This window comes from Ornithorhynchus anatinus, chromosome 12 (genome assembly GCF_004115215.2).
Source record: "Ornithorhynchus anatinus isolate Pmale09 chromosome 12, mOrnAna1.pri.v4, whole genome shotgun sequence".
In the NCBI taxonomy this organism is placed as follows: Eukaryota; Metazoa; Chordata; class Mammalia; order Monotremata; family Ornithorhynchidae; genus Ornithorhynchus; species Ornithorhynchus anatinus.
In genome coordinates, this window is record NC_041739.1 from 21843992 (window position 1) to 21863598 (window position 19607).

Below are 19607 nucleotides of genomic sequence, written 5' to 3' on the forward strand. Positions count from 1 at the left end.
AAATTCCTTATCCCTGGAATGTAACTGTTGATTGCTCATTTTATTGTTTTTGATATATTCAGTTTAAAGCTGCATTAAAATAATTAGCAGATTTATGTAGGTCTAATGGAAGCCTTGTAAGTTTCCCCTGTAAATGAACAGTCCTTGCTTTTTGCCGTCAGACTTTGAGATTCCCTTAAGACTTGACTTCAGACCTCAGAGGGCAGTAACTGCCATTTGTCTTGAGGACTGGAGTTGCCAAACAGACTGACCGTGTACTAATAGGACACATTTATATAGCTCTGAATGTGGAGTCCGAGTATAAGAGTTTAATGATGATCATCTGTTGAGAGCTTGTAGGTAGAAAGGGTTAGAGCAACTTCTATCACCTTTATTGAAATCAAAACCTCTGCATTGATTAGTGAAAGAACATGATCTGTCTGATTTTATGCCCATGTGGAAGTTGAGGGTCATTGTTGGCTAGGGGATATTTTTCTTCCTGATAATGCTCAAGTACGTTTTTAAAGAAAAACTTTTAAATCACTCATTTTTCCGTAAGTGTTGATGTAATACTAGGATCAAAGTCACTAGGTGATTTTTTTTTGTATCAATTATAAACATCCATCTACTCTGCATAGTTATATAAATTACATAGCTATATTAAACTTTGAATTTTTATTCTTGCATTTGGTCCTTTAAAGTTACGTGTATTGATTTTAAAATGCCATTTGTTCATTCACAGAACTAAATTATCAATAGTAGTTTTCAAAGATTTCATAGCTAGTATGAAGATACATGTATGAACTGAGGTCCATTTGCAATAGCCATAATTTTAGTATTTAGTTACTGAAGTTTAAATAAAAACAATAAAGGAGGCTAAGCCAAAAATCGTGTACAGAAACTAAACAACTTTAGTTTAAACAATAATTCTGTGGTTAATCTATCTCTGATTAACAATCTAGGGACCATTATACGTGATTAATTTATCTCTGAATAGCAATTTAGGAAGCATGATATAAAAATACTTGATACCTGCTTGTCCCCATAGTTTCATGGCTTTTGTTATGTTTTGCAGAAAATTGCTAAGTGAACTATATTTTCAAATTAAGTTCATAGTTCATTTGCAGATGAATTTTTCAGGTGGACACCTTCCTTGAATTAATCGTTCAGGATTTCTTTGGTTATTTATTGTTCTGATCTATTTCGCCCTTAAAGAGACAGTGGAGTGTGCTTCATTTCATTCTCTATTCTTTACTGCTGAGTTTACTAAAACTTATAGTAGATGTGCTGCTGAAAGAGTGCTGACACCAGGTGCAAACACTGTTGAAAAGTTCTTGATAGTTTACTTTAAGTACTTAAAGATTACTATATCTTGGCTATGAACAGGTTTTTGTGTAGATTTGACCTTTAGTCTAACATATAATGTGTCTGTCATATGTTAACATATTCCCTCCCCATTTCTGTTGCACCTCCTTGACTCAGTCAGTTAACAAATATTTGTTGAGCACCCACAGGGTGCAGAACGCTGTCAGGAATGCAATCTTCTTTCTTGGAATTTTTTTTAACATTATGGTGGCTAAACAATGTTAATGAAAGGGATAAAGTATTTATAGACCTACCACATTCTTCTCATTTACTTGTGCAGTAATTAAAGACTCAAGACATCAAATCTTTAAAATATGATCTTGTGATTGAAGAATAAAATAATCTGTTGGTTTGGGGATTGGGCTCATTATTCTTTAAGTATGCCCCATGTCGTAGACCAAGCTTCAGTCTTTTTGTGTGTAGCTAGGGCATCACAAACTAATGAGATTTAAACTTGAAGACACCAGATCAGTGGGGTAGGATTTGTGGACTTGGGAGAGAGTTGTTCAGATTTATCAATTGAGTTCTAGACCCAAAATCTTTAAAATCGTATTTGTTAAGCACTTACTGTGTGCCAGGGAGTATTCTAAGTGCTGAGGTAGTTACAAGATAATCAGGTTGGACATGGTCCTTGTCTCACATGGGGCTCACAGTCTTAATCCCCATATTATAGATGAGGTAACTGAGGCACAGAGAAGTGAAGTGACTTCCCTAAGGTAACACAGCAGATAAGTGGTGGAGCTGGGATTAGAATCCAGGTCCTTCTGTTTTCCAGGCCCATGCTCTATGAACTAGGCCATTCTGCTCGTGAGAGTACAGTATGACAGAGTTGGTAGACATGTTCCAGGCCCACAAAGAGCATGCAGTCTAGAGGGAAACAGAAATTCAGTTTTGATATGGTCTTTCCACTAGACTGCTCTACCTGCTAGTTTTTTAATCAGCATTTTAACTGTTACTCTTAACCAGCCTGTAGAAGAAAGGCTTAAATATTCAACCTGAAAATATTTTCAAAGCCCATTTCACTTATAGCAATATTATGATTGTACTAGTGAGTATCAGATTCGTTTTCTTTGTCCATACCTTGACTTTTTTTGGCCCGGCCCAATTTCATTTAGACCCCAGCCCATTTCCCATTATTTCTCTCACCCCTTCAGCTTCTGAATAATTTGTCTTTTCGTTTTCTTCATATAATTTTCTGTACACACTAACAATTTGAAAGATACCATTGTGGATAGAACAGTGCTTCAGTGCTTGGCACATAGTAAGCGCTTAACAAATGCCATCGTTATTATTATGCCGGTGGACGTTGAGAAAAGAAAGGTTTAGGGCGTGTTCCAAAGCTGTTGTCTTTAACTGCTGTCCATTTCAATAAAACTAGGTATTGTTGTTGCTCTTGCTTGTTTATTACTGTGCAAGGTGACCAAGACCATTAGAAGCTAAGGTTATTTTATAGTAAATGCTGCATAATCAATATTTATGATCATAGGAAATATTAGTCAATTAAATACAGCATAGAATAGGTATGAAATTATTGACTTTGCTGTTTTCTTTTTGCAGTCTTTCCTTTTCAAAGTGCTGAAATGTGTTTTGGAGTTATTTAGCTGCATTAGTGGTTAGATTTGAGGCTTTTAACGTGTTTTCCATCAGCTCCTTTGGGAGAAAGATAACCAAGATCTTCATACACACACTGCATATTGTGGTGTTGTGTAATTATGTGCACTGTGATGAAATAGTGAATTGATCATGAAAGACGATGACCATTAAGCTTTTGTTCCAACTACTAAAACTCACTTTAGCATCCATTCAGCTGTGGTTTATGAAATTGTTTAGACTAACACCTTCTTTGATGATCGGCTCTGAAGTAAAGAACATGATGAAATGCATCATGATAAATGTTTTCTCTCCATTTTTGGCTACTTCCATCTTCACCAATTAGTTTTGAGGCCATATAATGAGTGCCGTGTAAGTAGTCAGCCATGGTCGGTGAAACAGATGGGGAATATCATCATCTTTTTTTCCCCTCTTGTCTACCTGTATTTATTTTCAGTTGGTTGAAGCATGGGGGTAAAGAAGGGAATGGTCATAGGACTTACGGTAGGTTGATGTCTCATTGTGGCTTATCTCTCAAAAGCTCATTGTGGGCAGGGAATGTGTCTTGTTATATTGTACTCTCACAAGCATTTAATACAGTAAACAGCACACAGTAAGTGCTCAATAAATGCGATTGAATGAATTAATTAAACTGTGGCATGTTAGTGAAATTGAAGAGTAATTGGTGTATTCAGCTAGGACAGAGTGCTGTGGACTAATGTAGAGAATCACTTTCTGGATTACTTCATATAACGTTAAGTACCTGTATCTGCATAATATTGTTTTAATAGATTCCAATTTAAAATGAGACTTGAGAGAGCTAAAGAACCCTTTTCATTAAAAGCAATACCTATTACTTGCGGTTTGTTGAGCTGTTTGTTTCTTATTTTGCAGGAGTGGCAGAACTCTATACAGAAGAATGCGGGACTTGCCTTTATTGAACTTGTCAATGAAGGAAGGTAATCTTAATTTGCATCTCATATTTTCATAAGCAAAAATTAGCTCTGATCTTAGAAGATCCAGATGTACATGTTTGAGAGATTGATTATTTGAGCCGTTTCACGGATTCAAAGCAAGCAAGGATTAAAAATAGTAACACTAATATGTAGCCTCCCGTATTCAGAGCACTGCAGAGGAAGAGAGGGGTCAGGGACGTTAGCCAGGATCTGTTTTCAAGCTGTACAAAAGCTCCAGTAGTCATAACTGAACTTACTTCCCGTTTCGAATAACGGCCTCTTGAGGAATAGGCAGTTTAAAATAAAATAATGCCAAATCAGATTTCCAAAGCTGCTTCTTCCCCCAGTTGTAGGTTAAGTAGAAAAAAAGCCTTCTGACCATGTGGACATCATTCTCTGGTAAGGTTGGTCCCAGGCAGGAACAGATCAGGAGCCAGTGTATGAAATTATCAATAGGCAGAAAATGGGATTCGAAAGAGGGCTTTTCTCTGGGCAGATCCCTTAGGAAAACCAAGCTCTGTCCAACTTCCACCTAGGGTTGGATCTGTGTAATAAAGGGAATAGTAGTAACACTTACTGAGCTCCCAGTTGCTGCAGTGTACTGTACTAGGTTCTTGGGAAGTTCAGAAGAACAATATGACCCATTCCCTGCCCTCAATTGGTGGTATTTATTGAATGCTTATTGTGTGCAGAGCTCTGTTGTACATATTTGGGAAAGTACAATTTAATAAATTGGGGAAAATTTATGAGAAATAATGGGAAATAGGCTGGGGTCTAAATCCCCAAGGAGATTACAGTTCAGTGCCTCACTGCCTGCCTTAAGGCTTTTTCACTGTCCATCACAAAAGGAGGGAAGGGAAAGAGAGCAAATGGGTCCATTTTGCTGTATAGAGGAGATCCAGTTATCCAAGTTGGTGCAGACCCTGGCTAGTTCAAGAAATCCCAAGTTAAGCCCCCCAGGCATAATGGAGCATGGCTCTTTGGAGAGCGCTATCCCAATTTCATTAGGTTACCTAGAAGGTTTCTTATTCATATTTTTAAGTATAATGTAATTAATTGGAGTATTTGTTAAGTGCATACCCTGTGTCAAGGACTGAACTAAATGCTGGTATAGAGACAAGGTAATCAGATCCCACATAGGGATCTCACAATCTAAACAGGAGGGAGGTATTGAACCCCCATTTTACAGATAAGGGAACTGAGACACAAACAAGTTAAGAGATTTGCCCAAGGTCATACAGCAGGCAACTGGAAGAGGCGGAATTAGAACACAGATCCTCTGACTCCCAGGCCTGTGCTCTTTCCTCTAGGCCAGCTGCTCCTACATAGCCTCAGTTTGGAGAGCTAATAAAGAGCATTAATTAGTATAATCTGTTTTCTACTGGTTATTATCTTGGTTCATGTTATCACTGCCGTTGCCACGATTTGATTCTCATATTCTTGCCAATCAGCATTTATTCTACTGTATTGTACTCTCCCAAGTGCTTAGTAAGTGCTCTGCACCTAGGAAGAGCTCAATAAATACCATTGATTGAGTGGGTGTTTATTGCATATGGAGCATTGTACTAAGTGCTTGGGAGTTGGTAGTCATAGATTGTGAACCCCCCATAGACTGGAATCTGTGTCTAATTTCCACCTGTGTTCTGTCTGCACTTTTCCAGTTCTTAACACAGTGCTTTGCACATCACACTTAAATACTGTTGCTGCTACATGATCACCTCCCACAAGAAATTTATAATCTAGTTGGGGCGGCTGGCATTAAAATGAATTACAGATAGGAGTAGGGGTGGATTCAGGGGACGCGTCTGCTACTTTCTCTCGTATTGTACTCTCCCAAGCACTTAGAACATTCATTGTCGTATTTATTGAGCACTTACTGTGTGCAGAGCACTGTACTGAGAGTTTGGGCAGTACAATTCAGCAACAAATAGAGACAGTCCCTGCCAACAGCAGGCTCACAGTCTAGAAGATGGGCTCTCAGTGAATACCGTAGATTAATTGACTGATAAACACAAGTGCTGTGGAGCTGGAGGTGGGGAAAGTATCCAAGTGCATAAGGACTTACACTCTTTTTAGACTGTGTACCCGTTGTTGGGCAGGGATTGTCTCTATCTGTTGCCGAATTGTACATTCCAAGCGCTCGCCACACAATAAGCGCTCAATAAATACGATTGAATGAATGAAGAATAGGGGGTAGCCAAACATAAAAATATTACAACTAGAGTGGTCGAAGTAAATACAGTGAGCAGAGTGCTCAGTGAATGAGTGCCAAAGAGGATGTATTGTTGCTAGAGTTGGCTGAAGATTTAATATGCTTCAAGGGACTGGGAAATTGACAGGGGAAAGCAAAAGCCCTTGGACTTTGAGGTTTTTTACCAGCCTTCCCATCTCACATATTGGCTACTCCCCAACTTGCACAGTTTGCTAACCTAAGCTCCTCTTCTAATTGTTCCTCTAGCCTTTGCCGTTCTATTTATTGCTATTGTTTTTGTCTGTCTCCCCCAATTAGACTGTAAGCCCGTCAGTGGGCAGGGATTGTCTCTATCTGTTGCCGAATTGTACATTCCAAGCGCTTAGTACAGTGCTCTGCACACAGTAAACTCTCAATAAATACGATTGAATGAATGTTCCCAGACTGGAACACCCTTGCTTTACCAAAATCTGCCAGACTACGCTCTCTCCATCTTCCTAGCCTTGCTAAAATCCCAAATTGTTATGTGCTTAGTACAAAAGCACTTATTAGGGCTTAGTAAATACCACTGATTGAATTGAGTATTCAACTAGCTAATGGTTATTGAAATTGTGAATATATGAAGATTATTAAATTACAAATCACTAAAAGATTTCTTCAAGTCACACTTTTTTTCAGCTTTTAAAATTCTGTTCCTTTACAGTGAATTTTTTTTTTATACTTGAAACGTATAATTCTGTTTGGAATGTTTTTCCCCATTTAGTAAACACTTTTGGATAAAAATTACTTTTTTTGAGCTGCTGTTTTGAGTCAAGAGTTTAATGAATTATGGTACCTACAAACTTAGTGGGATGTTTAGGTTTTATACATAACTGATAATAGTAAGTGCTTAAATACTACAATTATTATTATTTGTATTATTATGCTTAGATTTAGTGAAACAGTACTTATTTGAAAAAGCAGACTCAAATATTTCAGTGGAGCTATCTTTTCAGATGACACAAACATGCACAAAAAATAGGTTTAAAATAAAGAAACGCTGTGTATTCTGTTGGTTCTGGTTTACAGTTATGTTAACAAGAATCGCATATCAGGTCTATGTACCCTAGGCTTTGATTTCCAGTAGCACACCTTAGATTCATTGATAGCATTTGGAATTGTTTCAGCAAATGAGCACCTTTGGAGCTTACTTTAATTGTAGAGGGAATATGTATGTATTCTTGAAGCTCCCCCTAAAGGGCAGGGGGCTATTTCCTCTTTCCTTGTTCCTCCCAAGCCCTTGTACAGTGCTCCACCCACTGTAGACATTCAGTTGGTACTGATGATGTAGCTATTTAATAAAGGACTTTAAAGCATATATTTTTTCTTAGAAAATAGCTAAAGATTTCAGCTAGAAAGAAGTTGTCGATGTAAGATTAAGACTGCAACAGGATGTAATTGCCTGTACTCCTTTATCTATCATGCTGTCCAAATTCATGATGAGACTCACCTAAATATCTTTTTTCATGTATTAACTGAAAATAGTGTCCTTTGTTTTCCTTTGGGTATTCGGTTTCCCAAGAAACCCAAAGGTAGGAACTGTCACAGTAGCTTGAATTTAAATGACTTTATGGCAGAACTGATGTAATTCCAAAGTGGATAGGAATGCTCCACCACTGGGTTCAATCCCAGGGGCGAGAAGAGTAACAAGGGTGTTTGGTTACAGTGCAGAGACCAACCTTGTTGTTTCTTATTATGTGGGTCTGACCTGCCTCGACCTCATTTATAGAGTGGCTGCTATAAATTTGCCCCTTGATTAATGTTTTATTAGTGTAGATAACATGGAGCCCTTCTACACATTCAAGTAACAGTGTAAGATCCATCTGGGCTTGATGGGTATCATTAGCAAATCAATTACTGAGGCAGAGGTGTAAGTAACAATTGCCTAGTGGATGCATTCCCATAACTTATATCTGCTTTTCTACTAGATTGTTTTTCAGTGTAAAGACATGTTTTTATGTTTGTGTGCTGTATGCATTTTTAAAATTCAGTCTAACAGTATATACAACATGTATACAGGTGTTCTTGTTAACTCCAAATTTTGTATTTCTAATTTATGATTGGAGAGGATGTTTTCAAATGGTTAAAGCTAGATTTTTTTTTGTTGTGTTTTTTTACCCAAGAGAAATGACAAAGCTTTATCATAACCTGAGAGTCTAAGATTGTGAGATTCAACTTATTTTATATTTTCTAACATAAAGCCTTGTGAAGAAGCTGAAATTCCAAATTTTATCCTCGATAGAGTGAGGTGAGAAAATAGAAAATGAATTCTGGCCTCAACGTGAAATTTCTTGTATGAATGGTTAGTTCACCTACATCGTGAACATTCTTCTGCTTATATATTTTGTTCATATTTTTCAAATGCTTTAGCGTCTGACAGTCTTGTGGATCAATCAACCAATGGTATTTATTGAGACCTTATTGTGTACAGAGCACTATACTGAGAGTGTGGGAAAGGAGAGTAGAGTAAAATTGGTAGACAAGATCCCTGTCCACAAGGAGGTTAAAATCTAGAAGCGGGGGAGTCAGATATTAAAATAAATTGTAGACTGGGCAAATGAGAATATAGGATATGTACATAAGGTTGCGGGCCCAGAGTTCGGGTAAGTATCAGGTGCTTAAGGGGTACAGATTCAAGTGCAGAGTTGAGGAAAGCTAAAGGAAGTGATGACTTAGGAATGGCCTCATGGAAGAGATGTGATTTTAATAGTGATTAGAAGATGGGGAGAGTGGCGGTCTGTCATAAAAAGGGGGAGCCAGTTCCAAACCAGAAGGAGAACGTGGCCCGGGATTTGGCAGTGGGATAATCAAGATGTAGGTTCGAAGTTTTGGTTTGCTTTAAAGGAGTGAAATGTGTGGGTTGGGTTATAGTAGAAGAGGCAAGGTAGGATGCCGAAAGTTGGTCGAGTGCTTTAAAGCCAGTGGTAAGGAGTTTCTGTTTGATGGAGAGGTGGATGGACAATCATTGTAGGTTTTTGAAGATTGGGACTTGTCTTTTGCCATCAGGAAGCTGAAGGGTGTTAGGACCCAAGTGATTAGGTCCTATTGTTGGGTAGGGATTGTCTCTGTTTCCAAATTGTACTTTCCAAGTACTTATTACAGTGCTCTGCACACAGTAAGCACTCAGTAAATGTGATTGAAGGAATGAATGGAGTGCTGAAATGCCAATAGCAAGAAGATATAGAGTGAGGAGATGAGATTGTCCAGGAGGCTTTCCCTGAATAATGTGTGATTTGAGAAGGGCTTTGAAGAGAAAAATCGAGGCCTAATGGAAAGAGCCTGGGCCTGGGTTTCAGAGGACCTGGGTTCCAATCCCAGCCCCACCTCTTGCCTACAGTGTAATCTTGGGCAAATCACTTAATCTGTCTGTGCCTCAGTTCCCTCATCTGCAAAACTGGGATTGCCTACCTCTCTTCTTGGGACATTATTATTTTGTATATATCCTTGCGCTTAGTTCAGTGCTTGACACATAAGCTCTTAACACATACCATAATTATTATTGTTGTTATTGCTAATAATAATCAGATGGGAAGGATACTGGTCTTCCAGATGTTAGAGGGAAGGAGTTCCAGGCAGAGGAGAGTGTGTAAGCTAGTCGTTGGTAGCGAGAGCGATGAGAACAAGGCACGGAAAGTTGGTTTGCTTGAGAGAGTGGAGCCTGCGAGTGGGATACAATAGGAGAAAGAGTGAGGAGAAAGCTGATTCAGTGCCTTGAAGCCAAAGTCAAGGAATTTCTGCTAGGTGCAAAGCATCGTAGGCAACCATTGGAAGTGCTTAACAAAGGGGGAAATGTGCGCAAAATGATGTTTTAGAAAAATTATCTGGGCAGAAAAAAAAATATGGACTGGGAAGGGGAAAGATCATTGGAGAGGATAATTCAGTAGTTAAAGATGGGTTATGACAAAAATCTGAACCAATGTAGTAGTAATCTGGATGAAGAGGAAGGGGCAGAATCTGGAGATGCTGTGAACAAAGTATCGTTAGGATGTGGTGACTAGCGAATACTGGGGTTGAAGGAGAGAGAGGAGTTAAGATCATGCCAAGGATTATTGGTTTGAAAGAATGGGAAGAATGGTGGTATTGTCAGCAGAGATAGACAAGTTAGGAGAGGATTTGGGAGGGAAGTTGAGTTTAGCTGGGGTCATGTTGAGCTTAAGGTGTTGGTGGGATGTGGATGAAGAGATGTCCAGGAGTCAGAAAGAGTTGTAAAATTGCACAGGAAGAGAGAGCTGGTACTAATTAGGTTGAATTATTATAGCAAGTTCTGTTTAAGTACAGTGAGACAGTGTCATCTAGTCAAAAGAGCATATGACGGTTAGCTTTGAAATATAGATTGGTCACAGCTTTGCCATTGGTCTACCATGTGATGCTGAAAAAAATCAATCTCTGTGTCTGAGCCTCCTTGATAGTGAATTGGGCCAAATAGCTGCTCTCCCAACATCTTAGATTGTTAACTTTGTGTGGGACAGGAACTGTTCCATTGAATTATATATTACCGCAGCACTTTCCACAGAGCTCGGTACAAGGGGTGTGCCTAATAAATTTGATAATTAAACAAAGGAGACAGGAGAAATCATGGTCTCACCAACATTACCTTTCGGCCGACTGCCAAATCTTCCTTATCTGATTGTGAATTCCACTGTTTTAGCCAAACTTTTGTTTATTTTTCTAATACCTTAAGTTTTGCATAGTTTAAATACTCACACCTAATCAAGATTTAGCATTGCTTATAAGCCAGGATCTTAACTCATGTATTTACTACAGTGTATTGCACTCACTAGGTGCTCATTAAATCACCATGATTACAACTTTCCTTCACAACATTTAATATAACTGCTCTTTCCTTTACTCCCTAGCATCTAAATATCGGTTCCATACTGTCATCACCTCACACCTAGGTTCCCTTCACTTACCTATCTCCCCTTTTTGCTTCAGATGATCTAAAATGCCAGTCATGTTGATTTTGCCACTACTGGGATCACCTGTCATTAACAAGCGTCCAATAAATACGACTGATGGATTTTTCGGCTGTGTGACTTCGGGCAAGTCACTTAACTTCTTTGTGCCTCAGTTAACTCAACTGTAAAATGGGAGTTAAGACTGTGAGTCCCACCTGGGGCAACCTGATAACCTTGTCTCTCCCAGCGCTTAGAACAGTGTTTGGTGCATTGTAAGCACTAACAAATACCATTATTATGATGATGATGTAAAATATGCTCTGAGGAATGAATAGATAATGGCTGCAGAATTCCCTGGTGTGGTCTTTACTAAGGAAGATGCTAGTGAGGTTCCCATAGCTAAATTTTCCTTCATAGCTGATGGGACAGAAGACTGACTCAAATTGTGGTAATCACTTAGGCTATTTTCAATGAAATCGATATACAGTATGCAAGCAAAACATAAGTTCTCATCTTCCAGACCCTATCCTCCCCTAGACTTTCCTACCCCTGTAGACAACATCATTATTCTCATTGTGTCACAAGCCCATAACCTGGACATTATCCTAGATTCATCTGTCTCAGTCATGTCTCCCTTTCACTCTATCACAAATTCCTTTCAGTTCTACTTTCACATCTCTTGACTTCTGTCCTTTCATCTTTATCCAAAGGGCTACCAAGGTGACGCAAGCACTTGTAACCCACCTTGACTATTGCATCAGCGTCCTCGCTGACATCCATGCCTCTTGTCTTCAGTCCAAACTTCACACTGCTGCCCAGATTATTTTTCTAAAAAAAAAAATTCAGTCTCTGCTTTCTCCCTTCTGAAAAATCTCCAATGGATGCCCATCTACCTCTGCATCCAATAGATACTCCTTACCACTGGCCGTAAGGCACTCAATCAACTTTATTCCTCCTATTGTACTGTACTACCACAACAACAACACACTCACACTGCTCCTCTAATTCCAATGTACTTACTGTACCTTAATGTCATCTGTCTTGCCGCCGACACCTTGCCCATATCTTCGTTCTGACCTCAAACTGCCTCCCCCTTCCGTACATGCCAGATCACCACTCTCCCCAACTTTGCAGCCCTCCTAAAAAGCATATCTTCTCCAAGAGGCCTTCCCTGGCTAAGCCCCAATCTCTCCTATTCACCTTCCCTTCAAGGTTGCATATGCACTTGTATCTGTACCCCAAGCACTCGATTTTCACCCCACCCTCAGCTGCACAGCACTTACATACATATTCATGTATTCTCCCATTTCCCCTTTCTGTAGTAAACTTTAAAGTCTGTCCTCTCTTTCTTGTGGGCAGGGATCATGTCTACCAGCTCTATTTTACTCTCCCAAGCTCTTAGTAAGGGCTTAATAAATTGCATGAATTAATCGAGAACCAAGTATAACGCTGAACCTTGTTGGTGTGTACCTAAGAGTTTTGAAGAAACTGTAGAACGAGTGACCAAGTATATGTAACCCATCATTACAAACTGAGCTGGAGCATTTGAGATTGCCAATTTTATTACCATTCAGAAACACTCTAGAGGAGACTTGGAAATTAGAAATCAAAGAACAATACTCGCCAAATTGGTAGTCTATAATCAATTTTACTGTCAATGCAAACTTCAGAAAAACATGATCATTTGAAGGAAAGACAATATGGTATTCTAAAGGGAAATGCTTCACTAATTTGCCTGAGTTATTTGAGGAGTCAAGGGGCATGTGGGTAGAGAGTAATGGACAAAATATATTTAGAGTTTCAAAAGGCCATTGACAGGACTTTTCAAACAGGAGGGTTTTCAAAAAGCAAAGAATTCCAAGATTGGAAGGAATTAATTTTATACTGGAGCAATATAACTAGTAGGATTCTCCCCAGGGTTTCTTACTAGAAATGGTGTCAATCATTTTTCTTTAGTGCTTACAGTGTGTAGAACACTAAATCAGTTGCTTCGGAGATACCATATAATCAAGTTGGTAGATACGTTCTCTGCCCACAAGGAATCTACATTATAAAGAAGGAGGCAGATGTTAATATAGATTACAGATATTCATGTAAGTGCTGTGGGGTGAAGGTGGGGTATATTAAAGCATACAAATTCAAATGCAAGGGGGACTCAGTAGGGAGAGGAAGTAGGAGAAATGAGGTCTTACAGTGAGGGCCACATGGAGAAGATGTGACTTAATAAGGCTGTGAAGGTGGGGAGAGTGATGCTTTGTCAAATATGAAAGGAAGTTCCAGGCCAGAGGCAGGACAAGGGCAGTCAGTGGTAAGGTGTTTCTGTTTGATGCAGAGGCGGATGAGCACACTGGAAGTTCTTCAGTGGGGAAATGTGGACTGAACTTTTTTTAGAAGAACAATCGGGCATCGGAGTGAAGTATGGACTGCAAGGGGGAGAGGCAGGAGGCAGGTCGGTCAGCAGGATAGGAGAGGTTTGACATGGTAGCAGTTTGGAGGGACAGTAAATGATGGATTTCAGCAATGTTATGAAGGTAAAACCAACAGGATTTGGTGACATTTAATATGTGGGTTGGATGAGAGAGATGAGTGGAGGATAATGCCAAGGTTATGGGCTTTTGAAATGAGGAGGAAGGTGATGTTAACAGTCATGGGGATGTCAGGGGGAGGACAGATTTGTGTGGGAAGGTGAGGAGTTCTGTTCTGGACATGTTAAGTTTAAGTTGTCCCGGACCATCCAACTGGAAATGTCCTGAAATGTCCAGGAGGAATTTCGGGGTGCAGAGGAGAGAGATCAGGGTTGGGGATGTAGGTTTGGGAATCACCTGGATAAAGATGGTAATTGAAGTCATGGGAGCGAGTGAGTTCTTCAAAGAAGTGAGTATAGATGGAGACTAGAAGGGGACCCAGAACCGAGCCTTAAGGGTCTTCCACTGGGAGTGGGTGGCAGAGGAGGAGCCTGCAAAAGAGACAGAATGAGCAGCCAGAGATATAGGAGGAGAAACAGGAGAGATCACTGTCAATGAAATGAAGGATAACTAATGTTTTCAGGAGAAGGTGATACAAAGTGTCAAAGCAGCCAAGAGGTCGAGGAAGATGAGGATGGAGTAGAAATTGTTGGATTTGGCAAGAAGGAGATCACTGTTGACCTTTGAGAAGGTAGTTTCCGTGTCGTTTACGATTTCGTATATTGAAATCTCCAAAATCCATAGTTGACCCAGTTTTATGAGTAGTGAAGTGGTACACAGATGGGAATAAACCAAGTACTGTCTCTTTCATTCATTCATTCATTCATTCATTCAATAGTATTTATTGAGTGCTTACTATGTGCAGAGCACTGTACTAAGCGCTTGGAATGAACAAGTCGGCAACAGATAGAGACAGTCCCTGCCCTTTGATGGGCTTACAGTCTAATCGGGGGAGACAGACAAGAACAATGGCAATAAATAGCAATAAATAAAACTGATGGAATTGTTAGAAAAGTCTTAGGTGATGTTCAAGGGGAACAAGTGCAAAATAATGCATCTAAGGAAGAGATAAACTGAACTAGGTGACGGTGTTGATAATGCACAGTCTACTAGCAGTGGAAAACAGGGATAGAGTATTGTTCCCTGTGGGAACTGTAGTCATGATTCCAGTAATTACTTGCATAAAGGAAAGATCACTGTGGTCATGCAGTATTCTTTTCACCTTTATCCAATTGGATAGTTCGTAGTAGCATCATTTTCAGATTAGGAAGTCTTTTTTGGAAATGCGGAAAGCTGCTGTAGAGTGTACGCTCATGGAGAGCAGGGACTGTGGTTTAAATGGATTCTTATAAAAACTGTAAGCTTATAAAAGCCTTCAGTAGATATTCACAACAATTACTGATTTGCCTATAGTGTACTCCACGAATAGGATTGAGAAGTGACTTGGTTCCTGAAAATATTTTGTATCATTAGCAGCAAGTGTGTGTGAAAAGACAAAGGAGTGTTGTGGGAAGAATGGGAGAATGCAGAGGTTCATGAAATAGATTAGGGAGTGTTTTGGCAACAGAGCAGTCTGAAACTGAATTTAAAATGTGGAGCCAGCAGAATAATGGGGTGCAGTGATGCCTGTCCGTGTGCAGCATTGGGACCACTTAGACGAAACACAGCCAAATGAGCATGTATGAGGGTGACTGGTAGTAATGGGGAGCTACTTAGAACAATAGATATTACATGCCACTGGGATCTTTCCCTAGGGTAAGAGGCAGATCAAAGGACTGCCCACCCTGCATGTAAACAGGATGACTTATGAGACAAACGCTTCCTTACTTCCACCAACCTTTGGAAATCATTGCCCTATTAAGGCAACCCAGGAGCTGGTCCTGGTTCTCTGAGTTGATTCCAGGAGCCTGCCAGTGCTGAGGCCATTTTGGAGGATCTCCAGAGACAAGAAGCAGGTTTAGGAACATGTCCTATTCCCAACCTTCTGCTAGGGCACCCAAATCAGGGACACTGTTATCTGTTTCCCTAGTTAAGTGACATTTTCGCATTTTTAATGACTATGTTTTTCACTTACACTTTTCATATACACATACAGACTTTCCGGTAAGCCAACTGTGGGCACATCTCAGGTGGGAAGGTCAGTAGGTGAACTATCTTCACTGAAATAGAGGCAGTAAGGCAGATGCAGAAGTAGGGAATAACCAACTCTGATGTAGTTTACTTTTCCCCAGCTCTTAGTATAGTGTTCTGCACATAGATACTCAATAAGTACCACTGATGATGATGAGCCACCAGATAATAAGATTTTGTCAAAATTTCCAATAGAAGAAAATGGAGAGAGAAGAAATCAATCAATGTTATTTATTGAGCACTTAGTATGTGCAGAGCACTGTACTGATTGAGGGTGTACATTACAGGCCCCTTCCCTGCCCAAAGAGAGAAGAAATCCACTTTTAGGTCAGGCTGACAGATAAGCAGCCTGAAAGTCCTTGATTTCACTTTTGGCTTTTGGCTGCCTGAATCAAGTAAAATCTTGCATTGAATGTACCACTGGATCCCAGTCTGTCCCAGTCCTAGCTCCAGCTAATACTTGCTCCAGCCAGCCATCCATCACTGTCAGAGTTGGGAGTGAAAGAAACTAAAGTGACCTTGGGCCAAACTGGAAGTGATTCTTGGTTCACTTCTTGGGGGACTGTCCTATTTGACTAGGGCATCTTCCCCCGGACTGCTAGGAATTTTAGTGCCAGCAGCTCCACGTATCATATGTGCCCAGGGGCATCCCTTAGTCTGAAATCCATCGAATAGGGAATGGAAGAAGGAAGGAAGACACAAAATTGGTGCCTGGCAGATACAGTGTTGTGCTGGGACATATTGGTTATGTCCATGCAGTGCTCTAACTGCAGCCTGGCTTTGCTTTGGTAGGGTTTATTCTCTGACCAGCAAGTTCTGAAATATGCCGGAGGTATGGTCAGAGATGTTAATTGATTGTTTGTGATGCTCTTTTTACTTAATTGTATCTCAGTTCAGGGCCCCAGTTTCTGAACGTGGGCACCCCCAAGGCATTAGGCGCTGGCTGTTTTGTTCAGCTTTAACTGCATGGTAATGCTATAGGTAAGATCTTGAGCAGACTAGGAAAAGGGAGAGTGGAAACTGCTAAAATCAGTTACTCCCATGGTTTTTCCAGGGCACCGAAAGCAAAAGTAACGTGATATTTAGAGGAGAAGGAGTGAAAGAATTAGTTATTAAAGAATCAAGAAAGATAACGAGAAAAGTGGTATTGCGTATTCAGTCGTGGAATCAGAAAACCTAAAGAAAACTTCCAGAAACCAGAATAAAAAGGTGGCTGAGCTGACGATTTAGAAAAAAAATACATTTTGTACTGTCTATTGTAAGGTTACATCTGCCTTTGGGGCAGATATTCACTGGGAAAATCAAATGGGTGTGCTAATGGGGGTCAGAGAAAGCTCAGAAAATATGGAAGTGGTATTGGGAAAATCTTGGTGTGAATTTGTGTGTCTGTGTGCTCATTGAAGGTCTAGATCAGGATAATCAGTTGTGGACAATAGGTTGTAGTGCAGTTATTGGCAAGAGCTGTCATCATTACTGTTATTTATTGAGTCACTAGTGTGAATCTTTTTAGCTTATTGGTTGATAAGGTTATATGTTTTCTAAGCCCGAGAGAGGTTTTTTCCTGCAATGTAAAATATCAGCTACTGCTATTTTATTATGATGCACTTAATATTGAAGTGTAGGAATCGTTGAATATCATTGTGAATTTTGTAGTGAAATTTGCTTGGGTAATTAAATCTTCAGATTCTTAATCTACTTTCCATTTATGCTCCTTTCAATATTGTTCCTGCTATTCTAAAAGCTTCAAAAGTTCTAGTTTTTATTGTATCTAATAAAATGAAAACAGCTGTATTTGAGCTATCATTTGCATAAGCAAATCACTTTAGTAATTTTTTTTTCTGAGCAGAGAAGACCCATACACTGGGTTTGCACTGTTTGTTTTATTACTACTCTTAAGACTCTTGAATATTTCCAGTCTGACTATATTAACCACCACTTGTTTTTGCAGGGACCCACTCAAGTAGTTCAGAATCCTTTATTCATATCTTTATTAATTCTAAATTTTCTTATTAGTGATGGCAGGATGTCTTAACAGTCATCCCACTATAAAATAATTCTTGAAAATTAAAATGGATGTATTCCTTACAGATTATATTCAGTCATTTAATCTATATTTTTACCACCATTCCCTTTTTAGTAGTTATTCTGAAAAGTAGATATTTAAAAAAATCATTTTGCAGATGGGAAAATTAGGTTTGGTGAGGTTTAGTGACTTGTGTTGTTGGTGGGGGGAGGGCGGTGGTCATGGAGAGAAATATATGAAATGACTGATCAAATCTAAAACCTAGGTCTCTTGCCTCAAGGCTCTTTCCACTGGATTATGCTGTTTTAGGTAAATTCAGTCATTTTAGTACTCGAATATTTGATTTCATGAAGCATCTTCACAAATGGACAGATAATGCTCTTTCGTCATAATCGTATCGTCGTCTTCATTGTCAATTAATATTGAGCATGCCTAATATTTAGACAGGTTTGTTCTCTTCAGACAGGTTTGAACAAAACCAGGAATTCATTTCTTTCTTCTAAAGTCACTTGCTTGTTTCTATAGCTTACTGAGCCAAAGATAGTGATGCACTAGCAATTATAAAAGTTAATTTACAGTTTTATTTGCATTTGGAAATTGCTCACTTTCTTTGAGAGAAATACCTTGGATAACATTACAGAAGATATTATGGTGGTCACGTATTCAATTCAATCTCTTCGAATTAACGCTGATATTCGGTAGAATAAAACTGCTAAGGGCTTGGGTTCTAGAGTGGAAAATGTAGATGAGATGACAGACACAAGATTGGTAACTTTTTTATGAATGTATATAGTTCTGATTCTGTTCATTTTAAAAAAATTATTAGTATTCATTTATAAAATTACATCCTGTGCATCCTTATCAGACAGGGTCACTCATGATCACTTTACTATTCTGTGATTTTAGGTTACTGAGTCAAACCATGAAGGATCATTTAGTCAGAGTGGCAAATGAAGCTGAATTTATTCTGAGTAGACAAAGAGCAGAAGATATTCACAGACACGCAGAATTTGAGGTAAGTGGTAAAAGGAAACTGTGTAGTAAAAGCCAATTTTGAATTCAGGTATATACTTGAATGAGTTTTCATCTCAGGGACTTCAATTCTGCACTTTCCCAATATTAATCTGGTTATATATTTAGCAATTTGGTAGTGATGCAAGTTATGTTGTAATCCATTGCTTTTGTTCAAACCAGATGAAACTTTGAAAAATGCTGAATTTTTAGGAGTTCAAAATATTCTATTTCTGGTGACTGTCCTGTAGGTGGGTTGCTTTTGTTTTGTTGAAGGGCGCAACTAAAAAGAAAACAAGTTGGACCTGAAAGCAGGGAGAAAATACATTGAATTTGTTGAAATATGTGAGGTTTAGTAATGGACTTCTAAACTAAAAAAATGCAGGTAGAAATAGAATTTGAGTTGAAGAACTTTATAGGGAAGTGATTTTTCCAGTAAAAAATTTGAAGGGTCAAAATCAATTGTGTAACCTAAAATGAAATATCTAAGTTGTTTTGACACACCAACTTGAATAATAAGTCATTGTCAGTGTAAACATACAACAAATTTGATGTGATATTGCAAAGTTTAATGAGAGTAAGCTCCTCCTACTCTGAGTGGGAATGGATAAAAGGAGCCACACACATCCACAATTTGGGGAAGGTGGGAGGTTCTGCATGACTCAGTGCAAAGAGCCCGGGCTTGGGAGTCAGAGGTCATGGGTTCTAATTCCGGCCTTGCCACTTGTCAGCTGTGTGACTTAACTTCTCTGAGCCTCAGTTACCTCATCTGTAAAATGGGGATGAAGACTGTGAGCCCCACGTGGGGCAACCTGATCACCTTGTATCCCCCTTGGTGCTTAAAACAGTGCTTTGCACATAGTAAGCGCTTAACAAATACCAAAATTTATTTTATTTTAATTGATGATTGCCTTTACTGGTTCTCCCTCCCCAATTTGGATATGACCTACTAGGGTTCTG

The 19607-nt window shown here is 39.2% G+C and overlaps 1 protein-coding gene across 4 annotated transcripts in view; it reads left to right on the forward strand.

Moving 5' to 3' along the window:
* LRBA (LPS responsive beige-like anchor protein) overlaps nucleotides 1-19607 on the forward strand; it is a 552105-nt gene that overhangs the window by 161717 nt on the left and 370781 nt on the right. For all 4 annotated transcript variants that reach the window (XM_029076638.1, XM_029076639.1, XM_029076640.1 and 1 more), the window contains exons 35-36: nucleotides 3829-3893; nucleotides 18543-18651. In XM_029076638.1, coding sequence (XP_028932471.1) covers nucleotides 3829-3893; nucleotides 18543-18651 — 174 coding nt within the window. The remainder of the gene's footprint in view (nucleotides 1-3828; nucleotides 3894-18542; nucleotides 18652-19607) is intronic.